Source organism: Nicotiana sylvestris, chromosome 9 (assembly GCF_000393655.2).
Source record: "Nicotiana sylvestris chromosome 9, ASM39365v2, whole genome shotgun sequence".
Lineage (NCBI taxonomy): Eukaryota > Viridiplantae > Streptophyta > Magnoliopsida > Solanales > Solanaceae > Nicotiana > Nicotiana sylvestris.
The window spans coordinates 53,931,753-53,955,833 of NC_091065.1; the positions used below are offsets into that span (position 1 = coordinate 53,931,753).

The window sequence follows — 24,081 nt, forward strand, 5'->3', positions numbered from 1 at the left end:
CAACAGCAAGTTCACAGAACAGAGGGGCGCAGACCTCCCATCCAACAACCACCAGAAGCATCATCATCATCATCATAAGGCTCCGAGGACGGTGCCAACTCAGGTGGGGGAGAATGTCATGGGCTGCTTTCCAGACACGCCCCATGACCCCTTGGCCGCGCCCCATGGCAGCCTAGAAAGCCTCACAATGCCTAGCGCCATGGTCGGCCCTGTGGTCTTGGCTGCACCAAGTGACAAGCGCGCATGCGCCTCTGTCGCCCCATCGATGCCTCTCGCCAGCGCCCAAGGGCTGGCCAATGACAACAGCGCCGCGCGCCCAGACAATGTCGCGCGCACAGATGCTGATGCCTCGCCAGCGCCCAGCTGCAGGCCCATTCCAGCAGCGTCTCGCGTACAGACCCTGATGCCAAGCACCAGCGCCCAGCCTCAGGCCAACACAGCAAGTGTCGCGCGCGCCCACAGCAACGCGCGCGCAGACCCTGCCCCGGAAGACAAAGTTGCTGCCATCGGACTTAGTTCTACCTTGTAATAAACTAAATCCTTTTCATTGTAATTATAGGCTAGTTTACATCATTTTCATTCAGTGTGCTTCTACAGCTTTATTAGGACTAGTCATGTAATGTTGGTTTATTTTTTTAAGCATTATTAGGGTAGAACAAACAATCAAACATTTTCAAGCAAGCAATTTTCTGTACTGGTGTCTCTCCCCCTCGACACCGCATCTTTTGTAATCAGCATTTCAGTCATCAATAAAATCATCATCATCATTCAAAACCCAATTCTCTCTCAGCTTTCGCAATTGCTCGTGACATTGGTTTTCCCGCACGGCACTGACAATCTAGTCTAGCATGCGGAGGGGACCTCATTAGCGGACAGCAAACGCACTGACATCGGTTGCTTAGCCTTTCGTTGCCCTTCCAAAGAACATCAGGAAGGCGTTGTGTAACAGTAGTAACGTTTGGTTTGGAAAAAGGAAGAGAGAGAAAGGTTTGAAAAGTGAGATTAAAAGATGGGTTTTGTTATTTTGTAATATTTTAAATTTTACCCCAAACTTTTTTTATTTCTAATTTGACCCAAATCACCCCTAATCCTGATTAACTAGTCGGCCCTTTTGTTAACGATAAAGGGTGCTAACACTTCAAACGTCTTTTAGAACACATTTTTACGAGAGAGTCTAGGTCTTGCTTTTGAACGCCATGAGTGTGACGATCAGAGACTACGAATTGACCTTCAACAGTCACAAACTTTACGATGTCTATTTGGACGACACCGAAATCAACACCGTCGTCACTCGTGATCCCGGTATGGTGTGCACTTGGATCAACAACACCGAAGCTGCAAACGAATCCCGTCGCCACCGCTTGATTGTCGGGCTTGACATCGAGTGGGAGCCAAACTTCTACTCACAAAACCCCGTCGCCACCCTCCAACTCTGTGTCGGAAGAACCTGTCTTATTTACCAAATTCTTCACGCCCCCAGTATCACCCGCCTACTCCGCAACTTCCTCCAGAACGAAAACTACAGATTCGTTGGGGTTGGTATTGATAATGACGCGCAGAAGCTGTGGGACGACTATGGGATTCAAGTGTCGAACAGGGTTGATCTCCGGGGGTGGGCGGCAGAGGAGTTGGAGAATGAGAATCTTCGTAATGTTGGGCTCAAATATTTGGTGAAGGAAATCGTGGGAATAGAGATTGAAAAGCCTAAGAGTGTGACTTTGAGTGCTTGGAGTGAGCGTTGGCTTAGCTATGATCAGATATGTTATGCCTGCTTTGATGCTTATCTTTCTTTTCAAGTAGGGAGGTTCTTAAGTTCCACAACAATTCAAATTTGACTGCTTATCTTTCCTACTGGTATTTGATTCCAATTTACGTTAACTCTGTCAAAAAGTACAATTCGCTTATAAAGTATTCCTTGCTAACTTTACTGTTTAACTGATAAGATTAATGTTGGTTTACTCAACACACATAAGGAGGATTATCAAACTGTTGGTATATGCTTAGCATTAGCATAATGTTGGTATATGCTTAGAATTAGGGAGATGGAGTACTATGTCTCTGGCTCTCTGCTATGAGATTGCGCAACTGGTTTACTACAGTCTGCAGCAACCACATCTCAAGGTCTTTCACATCAAATTCCATTCAATCTTGCACTTTCTGAAACAATTGGATCATAGCTACATTGGATATTATGCAACTTTGAATTGCTTCAATTGAACAGATGATCCAATTTAAGCTTTGGGTTGTTCTGGCCTTGGCGTTTTAGTGGGTCTTCAATTCTACTCCAACCTTTTCAATTTATGTGGAGTAGTTTGACTCGAACAGAGTTTAAAAACAAGAAATTTTGTAAAACTTATGGTCTTCAACATAATAGTATAGTATTGGAATGGCTATAAAAATATTCAATTGCATGGGTTGGGGGTTGTCATGACCCATGATCCGAGTCCTGAGACCAGTCGAATAAAGGAAAGATTGCAAAGATACAAGTGACGGTCAGTATTGGTGTTTCACCAATCTCAGTTAAAGGAAATACCATGCTGGAGAGAAGAGAAGGCACTCAGGACAGGCAGCATTATGAACTATAACCAATTCTGGTAAAACTCCCAGTTGTCTCTGCAGTTTTCTTCCTTCTTCTGCAAATTCTCATGAACTTCTTCAAACCTTATTCAGTCTTCACCTTTCTTCTTGACTCTAATCTTCTTCTCCATCTCTGATTAAGTCATCCCTTGCGCCAGTAGTAATAGTTAATGTGCCTATTTGAAAGTTACTATAGCGTTCCATTCATTCTAGAGGAAAGAGTAGAGTTATAGGATTCTAGCTGAATTCTACTTAATCTGATATCATTGGTTGCCTTGCTTGATCGAAATAGTTTCTATATAGTGTACTGACTGATTGTTAGTTGCCCTCGAAATAATTTGTATAGAGAATTGATTTGTTGGTCGCTGTTAGTTCACTCATGGAGTGTCACATTCTGTTTCTCTCCAAAAGAAACGAATGACAAGTTTTACTTTATCCCTCAAGTTTTCAAGAAAAGTATGACTTCAATTGCGACCTCCCAATGGGTTGAATATGCAGTGTGGTGTTCTATTGGGATGGCAGGCTTTTAAAACTTTGTCGTAGTATATCACAACAGTGTTATAGGGTCCATCAAGATAGCAACACATTTAAGTCTAAAAGGAAGATGTAGATCAGGTAGCTTTGACACTATCATCAAACTTTAAAACCCATGCAAGTAGAAGAATTGCCATGATTTCGACAATATTAGGCGAGCTCAGCAATTCCGAATTCCTAGTTCTTAGCGAATAAAATCTGCTACATTCCATACAAGAGATTAAATTTTTTCATAGCTAAAAACTAATTCCATAAACCCAATGTGATTCTCCCGCATCAGAGATCCAGCACTCACTAGCATTCCCTACACAAAAGATGCCATAAAAATCATACTGGTCTGCTTATAACAGTCATGCCTTGCTATCTATGCTCATCGGTTGTGGTTCCTTGGAAGCAGAATTCTGCAAAAAGAGAAGCGCATCATGAACTGGTCACCAAACATGATGGAGCTGCATAGACTCTAAAGATCACAAAGCTTGAAACTTACATTTGAGTTGACATCCAACTTATTTAACTTGGCAAATATGTTCCCATAGAATTTCGCATCCTTCTTATTGTATTCCTTAACTTTCTCCTTCAGAGCTTTGTATTCAAGTTTCACGTCCCTTGTCATCATAAAAAAGGTACAACCTTCAACACCATGAAAGAAATGCAATAGATTTGGACACCAAGTACAGCAGAAACAATACTATACCTGTTTGCAGGATCAATCTCAAGAGCTTTTTTAATGTCAAATTCAGCCAGATCAAAATCCACCATGTTAATATATGCTTGAGCTCTCCGGTAAAGAGCTTTAACATTTGTACTCTCGGTCTCCAACACCTAAAGACACAGATCATTAAAAAGGTAAAGCGGGGTCAACGAAAATGAAAAAGCCAGAAGGGGTATTCTGAATCTAATGGAACCTTGGTACACAGCTTCTCCGCCTGCTTGTAATCTTTCAGTTTCAACTTGCAAGCTGCGTTATTTAAGTTACAAGTGATCTTCAAAGCTTTTGACTGTTTCTTTTCCTCCTCGCTAAAGTTAGTATCATATTCAATAAATTTAGCAGCCTGCATTTTATTTAAAATTTTGCTGTTAGGCAAAACTGGATCAGAACCCAGCAATTAATTCTTTACTAAGTAGGAGCACCGTATGACTTGCATACCTTTTCGTATCTCTTTGATGCTCTTGCATATTTACCAGCCTTAAACAGCGCATTTCCTTCCTCTTTCTTTTTTCCGGCAGCCTCAATTTTCTCCGGGGTATTCATATCCCATGATTCCTTTTCCTACAGGCCACATTAAAGATATGAAAATACAATTAGTGGCTGGCAGAAAAGAGTTATTATATGAAAAATTATGTCATATGACATACCTTCACAAACGAAACAAGCTCAACCTCATAATACACAGTTGAATTGGGAGGAACAATACCCAAGTCTTGCTTTGATTCAGATGAACCGAAGGCATACTCGGCCGCAATTATAAGAAGTGCCACTTCACCCTTCTTCATTGACATGACAGCTCTATCTAGCCCATCAATAACTTGTTCTGTTCATGGCAGATCAGCAGTGAGTGCAATCAAATAAGGAATTACAGACAACCAAGAAAAACACCAAATTATAATGGCAATGAAGTAGTCAGGATGCATACCTTCATCTGTCTTAAACTCGAAAAGGTCATCTTCATTTTCTCCATCGTGGCCCTTCTTTAAAAAGACTGTGCCATCTTGCAGCTTGCCAATCAATTTCACTACAGGAGGCCAATTCAAAGGAATAGTCACATTATCGTGTATTTAAATTAAAAATTCAGATGTCTGCAACACAATAGTTAGTCCTGAGTAACTAACATTTAACCACAGCTCCTTCATTGGGTTTTTCATATCCTTCCCCTTCTTTCAAGATCTTCTTTATAACTTTCTTATCATCAGTGACACTTGAGACAGTCTTCCATGAGACTAACTCCAAGTTAATTTGCAGAGTAGCATTAGGTGGGACAGCTCCTCCATCAGTAGAGGCAGGTTTACCTTTCTCCCCAAAGCCATCTGCAGAAAACAAATTAGACATGTTATTGACACAGCTTTAACTACATACAAGAATGTTTCTTAGAAGAACCACTTACATTGTGGCTTCACAGTCAACTGGACTTTTTCTCCTTTCTTCATAGTTTTCACAGCCTTTGCAATAGCCGGGCAGAAGTGTCCTGTCCCAATAAGAGTGTTAGTGCACGATAGTGCATCTATAAACCTTGCAAACAAGGTGCTACTATGAAATCAAGGGGTTACCTTCCTGAACAGCAAACTCCACTCCATCTGATTTTCCAATCAATGAGCCATCTTCAAGCCGAGCTTCATACTTGACTGAATAAAAAGATCAAAGGAAATGCTCACTCAATGCTCCAGTACATAAATACACTCAGACCTCTGATGAAACTAAAAAACAATAGATACCTAGAACTTCGTCAAGATCCTTGGGGTTTTCCCATTTCTCTCCCTCGGTAAGGATCTTCTTGAAGATACCACCATCCTTGCAGATGTCCTTTACACTCACCCATGATAGCAGTTCAACATCGAATTGGAGAGTGGCATTTGGAGGGATAGTCGGAGGAGAACCAGACTCCCCATAAGCCAGCTCTGGAGGAATGGTGAAAATGGCATTTTCACCCTTTTTCATTGTCTTAATACCTTGATCCCATCCCTTAATTACTTGTCCTATGAGGAAAGAACGGCAGCATCAGCAAAACATGCAACAATATATCACACATCTTGATTCACAAAACAGAGATATGTCGATACATGACAGTTCCTCATAAAGAAAAAGTCATAACTTCTTGGTTTTAATAGGGCTTTTATTAATCAATAATCTCCAGTAACTAGTAAACTTATGAAGGAAACCAAATTCAAAATCATGAATAACTTACTCACAAATCCAACTGTACATATTCTTTTCCGAATACACACATGCATGGAAACACATGTACACACATGCATATGTGAGTGTGAATATCAACTCTCAATCTCTCACAGATATATTGTATATGCGTGCATATGCAGTAAACATCAATATACATGCTGCTGTATAACTATTTCAGATTCTCATGAACAACTTCCGAATCATATAGTATCATAAGGCTCCGTAATTATATGGTCTTAGTGCAAGCTCCTTGCACATCAATGAGAAAAACAAACTGACGGTATCAGTATATTTAAAAGTGAAAAGCTCAAGAAATTCACAAGGTCCATTGGTCGCGAAGCAAAAAGCAATTCTTTGAAGTGAAGCGCACCATCACAACATTAGGAAGAATACTAAACATATGTGAATTTGGTAATATAATGATTAACTTGCAATTAAGATAATTAATTTGTATCTCCAATATGCAATAATGATACCCACATACTCAAGTTATAGTGATCCTATTCGCATCATTATTTGAAGCACACATTTAAACCAAGCGCATGGGATATCCCCTCACACCATTATTTAGACCAAGCGCATGGGATATCCCTTCGCATCATTATTTGAAGCACACATTTAGACCAAGCGCATGGGATATCCCCTCACATTGAGGGGACAACAGGATGGCTCTTCATAACATTGGACGGAATAGACAAATCAGGCCCTCTTGATGGCTTGGTACAAGGTTAGCTTGCAAGGAAGTCCAGCACTAACACAACGTCATATTTCTTAATACTAGAGGACTTCGATAAAATATTCAATAAATGTTTTAACTCATTGATTTTCATTCAAGCAGAAGCAAACATATTAACACGGAAATAAATTTCATTAACAATGTCGATTTACTACAAATATTCTATAAAAGACCTTCGTCTACGAGAAAGAAAGCAATGAATGTTAAAAAGGTAGAGGAAGTTTTTCCAACCTTGACCGAGAGTAAACTTGAAAGGAGTCCCCCTATCACGACTGGAATCGAACTTGGTCCCATCAAGCAGAGTCCCAGTATAATGAACTGAGAATTAATTGAAATCACAAATATCAGCACAAAAAAAACAAATTGAGATTAGTTAGCATCGTAAACAATTTTTTTTAGTAAGGCTAAGATTAACTTACCTTCGACTTCATCTCCAGGTTCAGGAGTGTCCCATTTTTCACCTTCCTTAACAAGCTTCTTCTTCAAACCTTCTTTACCGATCTCCTTCTCTTCGCCGACTTTCATTATCGGACTTTCATCCGGCAGATCCATGTCCTCATCCATCGCCGGAATATCAAAACCCTCATCCATTCGAAACAAATGCTATTGAACTCAATAAAGCAGTGAATCTCGAATGATTGACGTTGCTCAGTGAAGGCGTGGAGGAATGGGTCTTAAATTAATGGCGTAATGGAGAGAGTGTGCAATAGGCTTTAGGTTCTAGAGACTTCCAATAAGGTTTTTTAGTAGATTGAGTTTGAGTCACCAATCGCAAATGACGCTTCTAGAATCTCGAATTTTGACGAAAAATAAGGGGTTAGCTTTGATCTAAATCTAACGGCAGTCCTTTGAAGTAGGGTCCACAGTGTTGACTACTTGCCCTTTCAAGTATCATAAATGGAGTTGCTTTGTAAAATAGGACATGTTAGTGAACTAGTTACTGGGTTAACCGAAAGATGAAATTCTTTAGGTTACTGACCACAATGTAAGTTTCATTTCGAGTCCAGAACCAAAGTGGCTTTTTTGGACTCAAAATACAAAAATATGTGAAAAAAATAAGTTGCGACCATTTTATGTATAGTGCATGTCGTTAAGGTATAACGCATGTCATTCATGTGTTATACTTCTTAATTGACTGACCCACAATAATTGATGAATATAGCGCATAGGTTTACTGTGCTATATATAACGCGTTTAATTAATGCTCTATACCCTCCAATTATTGTACCCTCCACATGTTTTTTGCTTATTTAAGGAGTTTCATTCTTTCTTCAAAAATTCGGTCTTCTGCATCCTTTTACTTTTCTTTTACTCATTCCAAAATATTTGTTTACTTAACTTTTTCCACATTTTGCCATAATGTCTGGAGAGTGAAAAATTAAGGTTGCGTTATATGGGGGGAGGTTGTCGTGGAGAATAACTCAATACACTATAGTTGTTCTCAACAGTGTGTTGTTAAGTTGTCACTTACATTAGAGTACGATAGATTGGTATCGTTGTTATATAAAAAAATGAGTGTGAAGAAATGTTCGGTTAATATTAAAGTAACCAGAAGATATCCATATTCTCTTATTCAGCAAGAGGTTGCTTGTTATGTTGAGTTTAACTTCAAAGACAATGAAACTCTGAAAGATTTTTTGAGGATTCTGGATGAACATCGGGAACTTCCTGTGATAAAAATGTTGAACATGTATGTCAAGTCTGAAGACGTTTGCAATATTAAGGCTCCTTAAAATAAGGATAACCCTCAATCATCGGGTGGTATTTTTGGAGCAGTTTTATCTGAACAGGTTCCGTTTGAAAGAGTTTGGCCAGATCTAAACATATCTCCACGGACGAATAAGTTGCGGGGACATAATTTCTCTCAAGTTTACATAATTCACACACCGAGTGGTAAATTTCAATTTTCCTTTGTCTTAGTATTTTTTATATATATCATATTCGTACTAACACTCATATATTCTAAAGGGGTTACCGGCCAGATATGAATTTTACAAGTTATGTGTCACGACCCAAACCGAAGGGTCACGACGGGCACCCGATGCGTTACTCAACCGAGTACCAACGTAACATATCTTTCTTATCGTACTATCATTAGTAACTAGGCCAGCATGGCCACGACTTGTAATGTATAACTATAAGTGGGAAAGTACTATATCAATGAACCATTTTTCTTAAAACATGAATACATATGGGCCGTCACGGCCTTTGACATACTGTCCAAAATGAACCTCTGTCTACAAAGTCTCTAAGAGTATTTGACATCAAATAGGATAGGGTACCGACCTACCTATAAGTATGTAGCAAATTTCTGACATGATGGCTCATAGACTCGGCTGCACTCCGAAAGAGGTGGAGTCTTACCGATCTTTCGCTGAATGCTAACCTCGTCTACTATGAGGGCTCGTCAAACTGATCGCCTATACCTGTAGGCATGAATGCAACATTTCCAACAAAAGGACATCAGTACGAATAAGGTACCGAGTATGTAAGGCACATAAATAAGTATATAAAAGACATGGATGAAATATGGAGTAAATGACTTAACTTGTAAGTCTGAATAACTCTGTAAATCATGAAACACTTATAGTATCATGCATATGCATATAAATATCATGTCGTGCATAGGTACATGATTCATAACATCATCAAGCCTCTGAGGGCATCCCATCATATCATCTCGGCCACTGTGGGCAAAATTATCAACGTATATCAGCTGATCAGGTGGTGGTGCATATATAACGACGTAACATTTTTTCATATCCCATATACATACATATATACGCGTATATAATGTCATCTGGTCGCGGGTCAATGTACATGTATAAATGAATGTAATGCATGAGAAGTACATCAATAAAATCTCTCGGAACGTCATAAGATCATTATGCCTTTGATTAATATCATGAAGTAAACTTTATCAACTTACGTATTTTCTAAGACTCGTGAACAAATGATAAAATAATAGGACACATGGGGAATCAAGAACATAGGCATCTCTAGTACTTCTATGAATAGAGTCATTTATTGGAGTTGATGCATTTGCTCGTTTCGTTTGCTCGTGTGGATCATGGCAAAAGAAAAGAAGGGATAGCCTTAACATACCTGAGCCGATTCTCTTGACAATCTCTCTAACACGCGTCAATTGCGGCAACACATAATGGCAGATCGAATTAGAGGAAAAACCATATGATATTCTTGATATCATAGCATGTTATTTCTTATTCGACTAATATTAACTCCATCGAAAAATAACACTTGCAATGATGAATAACCATTAAACCCCTTAATCACCAACGTTGCTGGTCTAAGTTATAAAGTGGTAAGAATGCCATGACTTCCTTCTTATTCTCCAAGTTATATTACTAATAAAGAGACCCAACTAAGGTACTTATCCAATGAGTCTTACGTGTAGACAAGACATTTTAGGTCTTATGACTCATTATTTATATTGGTGCCACCTTGGAACTTGACTTAATGCCATGTGGTAGCCCTAAAAAGATTCTTATCCACTTAATTCTACTTAATATCACAATTATCCCCATAATTAATCAATTATCCACATAATTAATAATTATCTCAAATTACTTAAAATACTACTCACTTTCAACACACTTTATATATCTTACTATCATGGTCATGAGGTACCTTGTATGGTACTAGTCCATAAATACCGGGTATTTTAGCTCGGGTAGTATTTTATCCCAAATTGACAACCTTCAACGAAATTCATTTTCTTTGATTCGTTTACCCTTTAACCTTCACAAATTTACTTATCACTTATTTGAAATAGTGTAATACTTATAATCCCAAAATAAATCTCATTCCCGAACTTACGACGAAACTTTAACGTATGAAAATGCGGAATGTACCATCTCATTTCCGAGCTTACATCAATTTACTTATGGCGTACTTCCACGTACAAAAACATAGGGTGTAATATTATGAACCAACAAACAATTGGAATATGCCCAATTTTGGTGTTTTGGATCATAGAGGTCCATCCGAGAATCATCAGTAACTCGATAATGTGCATCACGGGATATCAACATATTATGAATTGTAAGTTAAGAGATAAAGTTAATATTTAATGTTGGGATGAATTTGAGAAACTCATTACTTTATTGGTCGTGCTGTGAAAACGAGCAACTTGAAGGTCATGTCCTTACTCAATTGCCCGAAGACATATTTAATCAGGATCTGGTAAATGCACAGAGTCAAGAAGATAATAGTGATTATGACAACAATACTGGTGAGTCTGGAGATGATACACCCTTCCCTGATGAGGGCGACGATGATGATGAAACGCACTTTGCCGATGAGAATGAGCAACCTGATTTGCCGAGGGAGCATGATGCCACCAATGAGCATGCTCTATCTATGCAGACTCTACCTCCCATTAGACCCAGAGTGTACAAGTCCCATGTCCCTTTCATTCAAGGGTGATTCCCTACCTTGATCAGTTATCCAGTATGCCGGATGTGGACGCCCTCACAAAATGATCTTGATGACATTCAGACATCAATGTGGGATGAATCTAGACCAACTGTGTTTTCAAAGAATATGCTTTTTGCTGATAAAACACGCCTTAGCAGGTCGGTGCAAATATACAGCATAAAAGAGTGTCGTGAGATCGAAGTTTATGAGTCATCTCCCCGAAAGTATATAAGGGTTATTTGTCGTAGATGGTTTCAAGGTTGATGGATGTTGCGTGCCAGAAAGTTGAAAACAAATATGTGGATTGTGGGGAAATACATTGGCACCCACACTTGTGACTTGGACATATTCAATGGGATCATTTTAACTTGAATGTTGACTTGATTTCAATTCCACACATTGAATCGTCCATAAGGTACAAGATTAAAGAGTGTATAACATCTGTCCACCAGATATATGGTTGTACCATTACCAAAAGAAAGGCATTTCTCGGGCGTAAAAGTACGTTTGAGATTGTTTATAGTAATTGGGATAAGACATTTGCCGCTCTACTCAGGTACATGGCTGCTTTGCAACACTTTAACCCCGAGATTGTTGAATGGAAGCTTGATCGGAGTCGTTGATCGCTGTTGCAGTAGATGCTAATGGAAGCATATTTCCCCTTGCAATTGCTATTTGTGCCAATGAAAATCAAGAGACTTGGACATTGTTTTTGAACCACTTGACGGAGCACATTGTCAGACAATGTTCAGGTACTTATCTAGTCGATATTCTCTCAAGAAGAAAATATGTGCCCCAAATTCGAATAGGGATGACCTTATATTCATTGTTGGTAATTTTGGGGGTGTTGCCGCGTTGGGATTGGAAATGTGGTGAAGGCTACTACACATTGGAAGTCATCGACATGCTCGTGGAATTTGACAAGATTTTTAGTTAAGTACTTTAAAGCTCCGCGATTGTTACGTAGACATACTCTTGGTATCCACTATCATATACTTTTGAGGTAGAAAAGACAAAGAAAAAAACTATCAATGTACCAGAATTTAAAAGTAATGATGGCAAAACCATCTTGGGAGCTCATCGTCCATCCACTTAACTTTAGCAGAGGAAAAAACTAGTGACAAAAGGAAACACACGTGAGGCGTCATTTTGCCAGCAGCCAATACTTTAGTATCTAAATTATCAAAAAGAAGCAAATACAACTATTAGATAACCTAAAAATAGATTCGTAGAAGTCGCCTCCATACTTAAGCTAATGAAGAGTGTAGAGACATCGTTAAGTCACAGTTCACTATCAGCTGCTGATTTCTTTCCATTCACAGCAACCAGTTCAGTGTCGAAGACAAGTGTAGCACCACCTATAAGTTTGAACAGATAAGAAAATATTGAGATACGACTCTAGCCTAACTAAAGGAAAAATACACATAACAAGGGAGAGTACAAAATTCAAGCAAGAAGTAAAATAAAGTTACATTCTGGATAACGGATAGATGTTGCATCATATGTTCTTAAGCAGCATTAAACCCGCATGCCGAATACAGCCTACTGCCCCTCCCCCCACCCCCACTGTCTCTCTCTATATATAGAGGAATCATGGAGGTGAATTCAGTTATTAATCCAGACAGCGGACCCAAAATTACTTTGAAGAAAAACCTTTACGATGCTTTGCTACTGTGGCAAATCACATATAAATCAAAAACAACGCCAGCAAAGACAGTTCATTCTGGGCGAGACTTTTACAATATTTGGCAAAACTCTGGAACATTTTTTCGAATTTTTGTTTATTTCCAAGTTTTTGAAGAAGAAGAAAAGAGACCTCCAAGCTGGAAAATTGAATGTCACCAAACAACACTTTTTGAAAACTAAAAACAATTGCAAGAAATGTTTGCAAAATCCTATTGCAACTTCTCCAAAAACTCAAAAACAAATGAAAAACCTTATTAGATGGAACAGAAGAAATGCCACTTAGGATAGTACATTTACAGCTACTGAAGCGCAGACTATTAAAACCATTTGTTCATAATTAGAAATAAACACCGGAAAATAGTTGACCAGTGTACCAAAGGATAATGCTTAAAGCTTGTGGTCTGTAGGGTTAGCTAATGCATTAAGCAAAATTTAAGTTACTAAAGAAGAACCGATGTTACCTGGGATCTTTGGTGGAGATCCACTCTCACCATAACCAAGTTTAGCGGGGATCTTCAACTTTCGCTTCTCTCCGACACACATTCCAAGAAGTCCTTGATCCCAACCTGCATGGCGACATTCATTATCAAATGGCTTGTTCTGTTCTTTTGTTAACTAACTCTTTAAGGACAGCTTACCATCATTCACATAATGTGATTTTCATAAAAAGTAGTAATATTCTATATATCTCCAGTAAAAATCTATATTTGTCTATGTCCTTAAAAGAGACACTGTGGACTGCCAGAGTATTATATTTAATGATTAATAAAAGGAAATTCAGAATAGGGAAACATAATTCTAGCTTATATGAATTCGTACTATAGACTACTTTACTTCATGAGGATTAGATGTGTTACCTTGAAGGAACGGACATAAAAAAAAGGTTCCCATACTCCATGTGGAGCCAAAGGCCCAAAAGGGCTCATTTCTTTGAAGAGACGCACAACAACAAAACAACAACAACAAACCAACAACAACAACAATAACAACCCAGTAAAATCCCACAAGTGGGTCTGGGGAGGGTAGTATGTACACAGACCTTACTCCTACCGGGATAGAGAGGCAGTTTTCGATAGACATTTGAAGAGACACACACTTTACAATTTTATGGTTTCAGTTTGTCAGATTATATTTACATCTCAAGCTGTTTTTTCTTTTTCTTCTCTAGCTAAGTAACAACCAGGCTATTCTTTTTCCAACTTTCACTTTGGTGTAAGAGAGAATTCTTTTGTTAAGCCAACTTTCACTTTGGTGTATTATAAATGAAAGATTTTTTGACATATCAAAGGAAAAAGTTATACAGTCCAAGGTATATTCATAAGCTCCCACAAAGTAAAAAAGAACTAAATCTTGAAAAGCAAGAGACAAAAACAATAAGCCATCTTTTATTTTGTCACCACTACACACCCATTTACTGTGTGCGAATATTAGCGCTTATCATTGTCAAGAACTCATTGACTTTTCCCTGAGATTCTAGTCCCTAATATGCCTCCCACAACCGCTGCCAGTTATCATTGAGGGAAACCAACAAAGAAGAAAAAGAAAAACAGAAAATGCACCAGTGTAATTATTTCACATGGGCCATAGTTCCAAAGGATTAGAAATAATGTACAGTGGGTATTGATTAGAAGAACGCAACACAAACCTTTAATCACTTGACCACTTCCAAGCTCAAACTCAATGGGGTCATTCCTCTCATAGCTGGAATCAAATACAGTTCCATCTGTAAGTTTTCCCTGCAGGCACAATAAGATATAGGGTAAATCACTTGGACATTACCTTTAGTTCAACAACAACAACAACACACTCAGTAATATCCCACACCGTGAGGTCTCGGGAGGGTAGCGTGTACACAAACCTTACCCCTACCTTGACCTTACCCCTAGCTTGTGAGGATAGAGAGGCTGTTTCCAATAGACCCTCGGCTCAGAAAAGCATAAGCACCACATTAATGAAAATATAGACAAGAAGGACAGTACCAAAAATCCATATAAAAGTAAAATAAAAACAACAAGAAAGTAAGGTGATCAACAATGAGAAAACAACGGTTAGTCATAAGAACCTACTACCAACAGAAAGCGAGACTGAGTGCCAATACTACTGTTATGAACACTCTAGAATACCTACTCTACTACCCTAATCCTCGACCTCCATATCTTCCTACCAAGAGTTATGTTTTCGGTCAGCTGAAGTTGCGCCATGTCTTGCCTAATCACCTCTCTCCACCTCTTCTTTGGCCTACCTCTATCTCTCCGTAAGCCCCCCAATGTCAACCTCTCACACCTCTTCACCGGTGCGTCTGTGCTCCTCCTCCTCACATTATCTCTAGTTCAACAAACCTAAATCAACCTCCCCTCTTACTTAGAAAATACAAGAAACTGCTCTGCAGTTTAAAGTGTTCGCACATATACCCGTTAAATATAAATATGCCCGTTAAATATGGATGAAGTCAGCAAAATATTGCCACTGGATTGCCTAATTTCAACCACTGACCCTCCCTCCCCAATCCTTTCCCATATGTTTATCACATATGCCAATGATAATGCTGCCGTCCTTCCTTTGTCACATGACATTTCCTTCATAGTTCCTGATTGGCATGTATTCGTTACTCCAAGTTCCTTGTGAGTTTTGTAAGACATGGAATGCCTTTCCCATATACATACAGTTAATTTGAGAGGAACTAAGCTATCAAAGCCATAAGTTGAAACAGAACCAAACAAGCAGGAACAAGATGAAGACAAGTGAGAGAGGATGGTTCAATCAAGATAAAAGTTTTAACTTTCTTTTGATCATTCAAGTGCCCCTAAGTTAGTTCGCTATTGAAATTAAAAGGAATCTGAAAGAGAAATGCCACAGGACCTAGCTTCTTCAAGCACACCTCCTCTTCTAGACCCCAACCCCCCTTTTCCCCTTCAATCATTATGTTTCTGATCCACGCATTTATAGGCTTTCATTTTTTATAAAAGAAATTGTGGTTTTGATCCAATGCTGAAATGTGCATGTTATCAAATAGATTTATTTTGTGTAAATGATTGACCTGCCTCCAAAGCTTTCTTTAGAGAAAAAAAGAAGAAGAAAGCAACTTTAGAAACAAGGAAAGGAAAATGAAGCTTAATAACTGAGGAAAGAGATGGAACTTTTTGCAGAGATTGAGTTGGTCCTAAGGAAAGAAAAGGACTGTGTAAAAAAATCTGAATAATCAAGTGAAATCTTTCACCTCACGACCCCATTCTCATTTTCTACCCATACGCATGAATATAACTCTCCAACATAATTGACAAAAACCCGGTAATCAATGTAAGGATTGCCATTTTTTTTGGGATAAAGCTAAGTAAGGATTGCCTTAAAAGAGTAAACACAATAATTTACTATCTACCATTAGGGATTGCAATAAATTAGCTACACAATAATTTACTTAGTGGCCAACTTTCCCTCTATCCACAATTAGGAGCTTTTAAATAGTAAAGTAGAGAAGCACTTCTACTCACACTGTAGTGTACTGAGACTCTATCACCCTTGTGAGCCTTAAGTTCGCAAGATTTTGGCTTGAACTGCAACATACCAAGAAAACAATAGGTTAGCGTTTAGACTATGGAATCACCAAATGGAGGAACTTGTGCACAATTTACAAGCATTACAATCAAGATTGAGAAACATAAAAGAGTGACGACTCTATAAATGCAGAGAGTATTTATTAATAACATCATAATAGTGAAACATTTGAGAACAAATAGTTAGTGAGATCCCATGAGAGTAACAATAATCAATGTTTTTCTCCAGGTAGCTGTGGCACTGGATTTGATTAATTTATGCATACTTCATTCAAGGAGAAGTAGGTCACAATTTCACGGACACAGCAACACAGTTACTTTACTGCAAACTGGATCACTAATACATGCAATGCTCCGTGAGGGACAAAAACATAGATATAAGTCCCATAGCATGACAAAATATATTTAAATGACGGACGAATATGGAATGTAAGAGACGTGTAACAGAACGAAAGAATGCTTATCTATTTTTCTCTTGTTCACCAATTGTTCTCTGCCAAATACACTATTAGTCATAGGTATGAACCACCAAAAGATACTAGCTTTTCATGCTCTCTATCCACTCAGGTGTGTGAGTATACAGTTAATGTATATTCAAACTTGGTGAGGGGATTCACTCGAAGCAATTAAAGAAACAGACCCCCTCCCCCCATCTCTCTGTGTGCGGAATCGCTCTATACAATTCCGCTAAAGCTAACAGTATAGAGCAAATATGACTCAATTCTCAAATCATTAGTCTAAAGCAGAATGGGGTACGAAATGACGTGTGCAACCTAAGACTATGCTCCTTTTAAATTTTTAATTAAATTAAATACCTGCAACCTAAAACTATGCCTGATTCTAGTATCCTCCAACGCGAGCTTCTCTCTTCAGAAATTGAAAATATTAGAAACTTGAAATACAATAGTCCAATTATCATCGAGAGTTCTTTAATTGAAGAAGTTCAAACAAACGAAACTTAATACTATATAAACAAAACGCAGTTCATTCTTTAATCAGTTATAAGTACCACGAATCGAAGAATAGAAATGCCAAAAGTTTTACCTTCACACCGATCTGCAATTCCGTAACATCACCGGACTTCTTAGCCGTAACTGGAAAATACAAATCGAAACTTAGACCGTATTTGACAGTATTCCTATTGACTTAATATTTGATTTTTAGCTCAAAAGAGAAGAAAAGAATTTTAGCACGTTGAATATCGCATTAACAGATCTGATACAAAAATCAATAGCGTGTCGTATAATCTTCAAAGAGATTACCTATGGTAATAAGAAGAAGAACAAAGAGAACTGAAGCGGCATTGAATGCGCGGCTGAATTTCATTGTCGATTCTGTTTCTTCACACTGCGAATCTCCTCTTGTTCTTACTTTCCTTCCGCTAAATATAAAGGCAGATCCACAATAGCCACCGCGGATCTCCAACGTAATAAAAGAACCACGGAACCAATCATTATTTTCCACGTCATTGATCATGAAATCCGCGCGGACCAACAGTACAATGTCGTCCCTGTCATCAATAAAGGGCCCAATTAATTAGGGAAAATGACATCCAAAAAACTTCACCCAATGTCCCTTCATGTCCTATATTTAACTTTGATCCCCGTTAGAGGAAATGAGCTTTTTCATGGGCATTTACAATTATTTTTTTTTAGATTTTGTACATGTAAAAATAAATTCTTCATGTGTAAAAAGAGATAAAATCGTAAAATTAAAAATAAGTTTGTAAAGACTCTAACGATGGATGTACTGACGCGCCACATCCAAGGGAGGTGTCGTGGTGCATGCTATTTGCAGATGATATTGTACTGACTGACGAGACGTGAGACGGTGTCAACACGCAATTAGAGGTATGGAGACAGACCCTGGGGCCAAGACAGAATACTTGAAGTGTAAGTTCAATGGCGAGACTCAAGGAAGGGAAGAGGGGGTGAGGCTGGACTCGCAGGTCATCCCTAGGAGAGTAAGTTTTAAGTACCTTGGGTCTATTATTCAGGGTATGGGGAGATTGATGAAGATGTCACACATCGTATTGGGGCGGGATAGATGAAATGGAGACTCACTTTCGGTGTTTTGTATGACAAGAAGGTGCCACCGAAACTTAAGGGTAAGTTCTACAGAGTGGTGATTAGACCAACGATGTTGTATGGGGCTGAGTGTTGGCCAGTCAAGATCGCTAATGTCTAGAAGATGAAGGTAGTAGATATGAGAATGTTGAAATGGATGTGCAGACACACCAGGTTAGATAGGATCAGAAATGATATTATTCGCGACAAGGTGGGTGTGACCCCTATTGAGGACAAGATGTGTGAAGCATGGCTTAGGTGGTTTGGTCACGTGAGGAGCAGGAGCACATACACCCCGGTGAGGATGTGTGAGAAGTTGACATTAGAGGGCCTATAGAGAGGTAGAGATAGGCCAAAGAAGATGTGAGAAGAGGTGATTAGGCAAGACATGACAAATCTTAGGAATGTATGGAGGTCGAGGATTAGTGTAGTAGAGTAGGTAGTCTAGAGTGTTCATGATAACGGTAGTATTGCCACACAGTCTCACTTTCTGTTGGTAGTAGGTTTTTATGACTAACCGTTGTTTCCTTCATTGTTGATAACCTTACTATCTTTTTGTTTTTATTTTGCTTTTATGACTTTTTGGTACTGTCCCTTCTTGTCTATATTTTCATTAATGTGGTGCTTATGTTTTCCTGAACCGAGGGTCTATTGGAAACAACCTCTCTACCCTCACAAGTTAGGGGTAAGATATGCGTCAATGTTTTAAAAGGCGGGGGCGCGAGGCGAGGCGTTTTACCTCTGACGAGGCGAGGCGTAAGTCTTGAGACATGGGGCGTAAGTCCCACATATCTTTAAATTTTACTAATTCCAAGAATTTTAAGAAAGTATAAAATAAAAAATAATTATAAAAATTACATTAAAATCACAAAATTATAACAAATAATCTATTTAAAATATTTATAAATTATAATTCAAATATGAATAATGCGAAAAGTATGACATATATCATAACATGCAAATTAGCAACTCAAACATCAAAAGTAATGTATTCGATATGAAATCTTATATGTATCTCTTAAGGACGATATTATAATTTTATATTTTTCTTAAAATACTCCTTTTATTTAATATGCTTTCTATTTGAAAGAGAATTTATATAAAAACATAATTCACAATTTAAATATGATTCTCTAGCATCAATTATTTTTAAGTTTCAACAAGTTAATAAAGTGACACATAATTCACCATATGTTACCATGATAACTAATTATTTGTAAATAGTTACTAGCTAATACTGAGCTATTAAATTAATAAGTATTGTATCTCGTAAACATGATAAAGATAATTATAAAAAAATTATGGATCATATTATATAGTAAAGACGTAACAAAAGTTAATAAGTAAATACTTTTTAAAATGAAAGATTTATTTAAAATTAACTATCATAGTAGTCTTAGTGGATAGTGTGTAATAATTTTTATTTTAATTATGACATAAAATACTCTCAACTTAATGATTTATGATTAAGAAAAAAGTAATTTTGAATAGTCAACGATTTATTAAGAAAATTTGAGGATTTACAAGGTTAATTACATACAATTGCATAAAGTTCTATTAGGCGAGCCCAGTACGTTGGGCGTTGGGCGTGTCCGAAGCGTAAGCCCCGATGGCTGAGGCGTAAGTCTCGCGGAATTAAGCCTCACACATAAGCCCAGGGGCGTTTTACGAGTACTCCGCCCCGGGGCGAGTCCCGGACGAGTCTCAATTCTGCCTTTTAAAACAGAGATATGCGTATACACTACCTTCCCAGACCCTATAGTGTAGGATAATACTGGGTATGTTGTTGTTGTTGTTTTTTTTGTAAAGACTCATAAAACTGGATCATATGATACTCCATCAATTTCATCTCGTAAAATTTAATTAAATAGAACAAAAGTTAAATAAAGGCGAGAAAATCCCAAAGAGATCGAATAAGGGATTCAATACTGCGTCGTTTCATTTTACGCGTGGGAGATTCAAAAATATTTATTTGGCCTTCCTTTTACCAAAAGCAATTATGGAAGTTTTGGTAACTTGCCATAAACGAGCTCTCTCGCCATGCCATACATTCTCTGCTTTCCTTCCTTAATTCAAGCATTCAACACAAAGCCAAACCCTTCTCTCCTCTTTCTCCTCCTCTCTCACAAACCCTAATCATCGGAACAATGAGGTGACAGAGAAAGGTAGCCACAATGGGCAAAAAAAAGTACAAATTCTTCGAAATAATCCTCCTCTGCTACCTCCTCATAGCCATCACTGCCTCCGCCAATGATGGTTCCGCCGGCGATTCTGCCGTCATGGCTAAATTGGCTAAATCTCTTACGCCAACTCCTACCGGCTGGTCAGGTCCCGACGTATGTAAATGGCCTGGCGTTTCATGTGACTCTTCAGGCAGAGTTTCTTCAATTAGCCTCATATCAAAATCTGTTGCCGGTGAATTACCACCAGATCTTAACCAACTTTCTAATCTTCAATCCCTTAATCTCCAAAGGAACCGTCTTTATGGTTCGTTGCCTCCTTTATCAGACCTTTCTTCTCTTCAAGAAGTTCACCTTGATAACAATAATTTTACGTCCGTTCCTTCTAATTTCCTTAAAGGGTTAACAAGTTTAGAACATTTTTGCATTGATGAAAATCCCAGTCTTCCTCCGTGGACGATACCTGATAGTTTAACAGACTCATCATCCTTGGCTGATTTTTCAGCGTCTAATGCTAATATCATGGGTCAAATTCCAGATATTTTTGGGTCGTTCCCTAGTTTGGAGAATGTGAGGCTTTCTTATAATAACATAACGGGGTTTTTGCCGTCGTCTTTTGCTAAGTCTGGGATTAAAAACTTGGTGCTTAATAATCAAAAGAATGGGCTTTCAGGTAGGATTGATGTTCTTGGTTCAATGGAACAGTTGACTCAGGTTTGGATCCATGTTAATAAGTTTTCGGGCCCAATTCCTGATCTTTCTCTTTGTATTAATTTGGTCGATCTTCAACTTCGCGATAATACCTTGACCGGGGTGATTCCTGCTTCTTTAACTTCCCTTCCTAAGCTAGCGAACGTGTCGTTGCAAAATAACATATTTATGGGCCCAATGCCAGTTTTTAAAACAGGTGTTCAAGTGAATCTTGGGAATATGAACCATTTCTGTAATCCTAGTCCAGGACCATGTGATCCACAGGTAACTGTGTTGCTTGAGGTTGCTGGAGCTGTGGGTTATCCCATGAGAGTGGCTGAGTCATGGGCAGGTAATAATCCTTGTAAAGGTTGGGACTTTGTTACATGTGATCCTAAGGGCAGTGTGATTGTAATCAATTTTGCTAAACAGAATTGGGTTGGTACAATATCTCCTGCTGCTGCTAATCTCACTGCTTTGAAACAATTGGTCATGAGTGATAATAATCTCATTGGTCCTGTTCCAGCTAGCCTCACCAGTTTACCAGAGCTGCAGCTTGTCGATGTTTCAAACAACAATATTTCTGGGAAGATACCAAAATTCCGTCCCGATGTCATAGTGAAAACATCTGGTAATCCATTTATGGGGAAAGATTTGCCACCAAGTTCTCCACCCGGAAGTCCTAGTTCGCCTGGTGGGACAGATGATCCGTCTTCTCCAACAATAGGTGCACATAAAGCTTCTACGTGGGTGATTGTTGCTATTGTTATTGCTGCTATCATCTTAATCATAGTTTTGTGCTTGGTGATATATAAATACAAGCGTAATGGGAATTCAAAATTGAGTAAAGTTAAGACAGGCAAGGAGCAAAAACTGAAGAACAATTCCCCTAAAAATGTGAATGGTTATGGTGCTATTCCAAGCACGGCCAGTCAAAGTAGTGCTGCAAATAGTGAAATCTATATATATGATGGTGGGAATGTAACCATCCCAGTGGAACTTCTGCGAGAGGCGACAGACAATTTCAACGAAGAAAATATATTGGGACGTGGCGGTTTTGGGATTGTTTACAAAGGTAAACTCCATGATGGGACAGAGATTGCTGTGAAGAGGATGGAAGCTTCTATAGCTAGTAACAAGGGGCTGAACGAATTCAAAGCTGAAATTGAAGTACTCACAAAGGTTAGGCACAGACACTTAGTTGCACTTCATGGGTTCTGCGTCAATGGATATGAGAGGCTTTTAGTTTATGAGTACATGCCACAAGGGACATTAGGCCAGCACTTGTTTGATCATGAACATTTGGGATTTCCACCTCTCACTTGGAAGCAAAGATTAATAATAGCACTAGACGTGGCCAGAGGGGTCGAGTATCTGCATGGTTTGGCACAACAGAGTTTCATACATAGAGATCTAAAGCCTTCTAATGTACTTCTTGGGGATGACATGAGGGCTAAGGTCGCCGATTTTGGATTGGTTAAAAATGCACCTGATGGGAAGTACTCCGTCGAGACGAAGCTAGCAGGAACTTTTGGGTACCTTGCACCGGAGTATGCTTGTATGTACAACACTCCTTTACTATTGCATGAATTAGTTCAATTTAAACCACTAACACACACAGATCAAACAAAGGAACTACGCAACGACTAGCTTAACTATCCCTAATAAAACAAGCTAAGTATTTTGGATATTCATGTTTGATTAGGAATATGATTATTTATGTTCTTGATACATGTTGAGTTTACACGTGCTAATTATCCACAATTAGTTTCTGATATTATCTTTTTTCTGTTGAAACTAGCCACTGGAAGAGTGACTACAAAAATTGATGTCTTTGCATTTGGAGTGATGTTGATGGAGATGATCACTGGCAGAAAAGCACTAGATGAGAACCTGCCCGAAGACAGAAGTCATTTAGTCCCTTGGTTTAGAAGGATGGTAATGAACAAAGAGAACATTCGATACATTCTAGACCCATCCGTGGATCCAGACGAGGAAACTTATCAAAGCATCTGCAAAGTAGTAGAGCTAGCAGGACATTGTGCTGCTAGGGAACCATCTCAGAGACCAGATATGGGACACGCAGTAAGCGTCTTAGCTCCTCTGGTAGAGCAATGGACTCCAACTGCATCTAATGGAGATGATAGTTTCAATATTGACTTCAATATGAGCCTTCCTCAAGCCCTGCAAAGATGGAGAGCTAATGAAGATTCAATGCTTTCTGAAGACATGTATGGTGACTATACCACATCCTCAAGGACTTCAAAGTCAATTACAGCACTTAGGAAGGTGTCAGAGTGAGACGAGCATGTTTAGTTATACAAAGAAACACCAGTGGATTAAAGCGAGCAATGTAAAGATACTTGATTGTGAGGAAGGGACATGTATATTAATGCCAAGGAACCCAATGACATAGAGAGACACTTTTCTGTCTCAGGTTTTCATTTTTTCTCTATCTAATTATTCTTACTGTTCATGACATCGTAGTTTCTGCTTTTGTAACATAAAATCTCGGATCAGGTAGGCATTTGGGTTTATAGATTTTGAATTTCTGACAAGAATCAACAATGATGCTGGAGAGAAGGAACCACAAAGTTTCATATTATCATTGATTGACTCTGAATATCATTACAACATTGTCCATTGACGACCGTGCTACTTACTCTGAGAGCATAAACTGAAATACATATTGTCTACATACTGGGAGTTACTCCAATCAAACACTGCAGGT

General features: G+C 38.6%; 4 protein-coding genes across 4 annotated transcripts; 2 read left to right on the forward strand and 2 right to left on the reverse strand.

Moving 5' to 3' along the window:
• The first annotated feature begins 1,196 nt into the window (after nucleotides 1–1,196).
• Nucleotides 1,197–2,177, forward strand: LOC104237532 (3'-5' exonuclease-like). The gene is made up of 2 exons (XM_009792003.1): nucleotides 1,197–1,796; nucleotides 2,100–2,177. Exons 1-2 carry the CDS (start codon nucleotides 1,197–1,199, stop codon nucleotides 2,175–2,177), a joined length of 678 nt encoding a protein of 225 aa, XP_009790305.1.
• Nucleotides 2,178–3,233: 1,056 nt separating this feature from the next.
• Nucleotides 3,234–7,544, reverse strand: LOC104235177 (peptidyl-prolyl cis-trans isomerase FKBP62-like). Its single transcript, XM_009789193.2, has 13 exons — nucleotides 7,160–7,544; nucleotides 6,972–7,058; nucleotides 5,542–5,802; nucleotides 5,377–5,451; nucleotides 5,214–5,294; nucleotides 4,942–5,136; nucleotides 4,746–4,844; nucleotides 4,468–4,643; nucleotides 4,259–4,381; nucleotides 4,017–4,163; nucleotides 3,806–3,933; nucleotides 3,599–3,716; nucleotides 3,234–3,512 (listed from the first exon to the last, which is right to left on the reverse strand). Exons 1-13 carry the CDS (start codon nucleotides 7,329–7,331, stop codon nucleotides 3,462–3,464), a joined length of 1,713 nt encoding a protein of 570 aa, XP_009787495.1. The 5' UTR covers nucleotides 7,332–7,544; the 3' UTR covers nucleotides 3,234–3,461.
• A 4,650-nt stretch (nucleotides 7,545–12,194) lies between these two features.
• Nucleotides 12,195–17,905, reverse strand: LOC104235976 (peptidyl-prolyl cis-trans isomerase FKBP15-1). Its single transcript, XM_009790138.2, has 6 exons — nucleotides 17,677–17,905; nucleotides 17,459–17,508; nucleotides 16,352–16,414; nucleotides 14,509–14,599; nucleotides 13,325–13,429; nucleotides 12,195–12,535 (listed from the first exon to the last, which is right to left on the reverse strand). The coding sequence occupies exons 1-6, from the start codon at nucleotides 17,888–17,890 to the stop codon at nucleotides 12,459–12,461; spliced, it is 600 nt and encodes a 199-aa protein (XP_009788440.1). The 5' UTR covers nucleotides 17,891–17,905; the 3' UTR covers nucleotides 12,195–12,458.
• Nucleotides 17,906–20,502: 2,597 nt separating this feature from the next.
• Nucleotides 20,503–23,829, forward strand: LOC104236770 (receptor-like kinase TMK4). The gene is made up of 2 exons (XM_009791097.2): nucleotides 20,503–22,908; nucleotides 23,152–23,829. The coding sequence occupies exons 1-2, from the start codon at nucleotides 20,655–20,657 to the stop codon at nucleotides 23,649–23,651; spliced, it is 2,754 nt and encodes a 917-aa protein (XP_009789399.1). The 5' UTR covers nucleotides 20,503–20,654; the 3' UTR covers nucleotides 23,652–23,829.
• The last annotated feature ends 252 nt before the right edge of the window (nucleotides 23,830–24,081 follow it).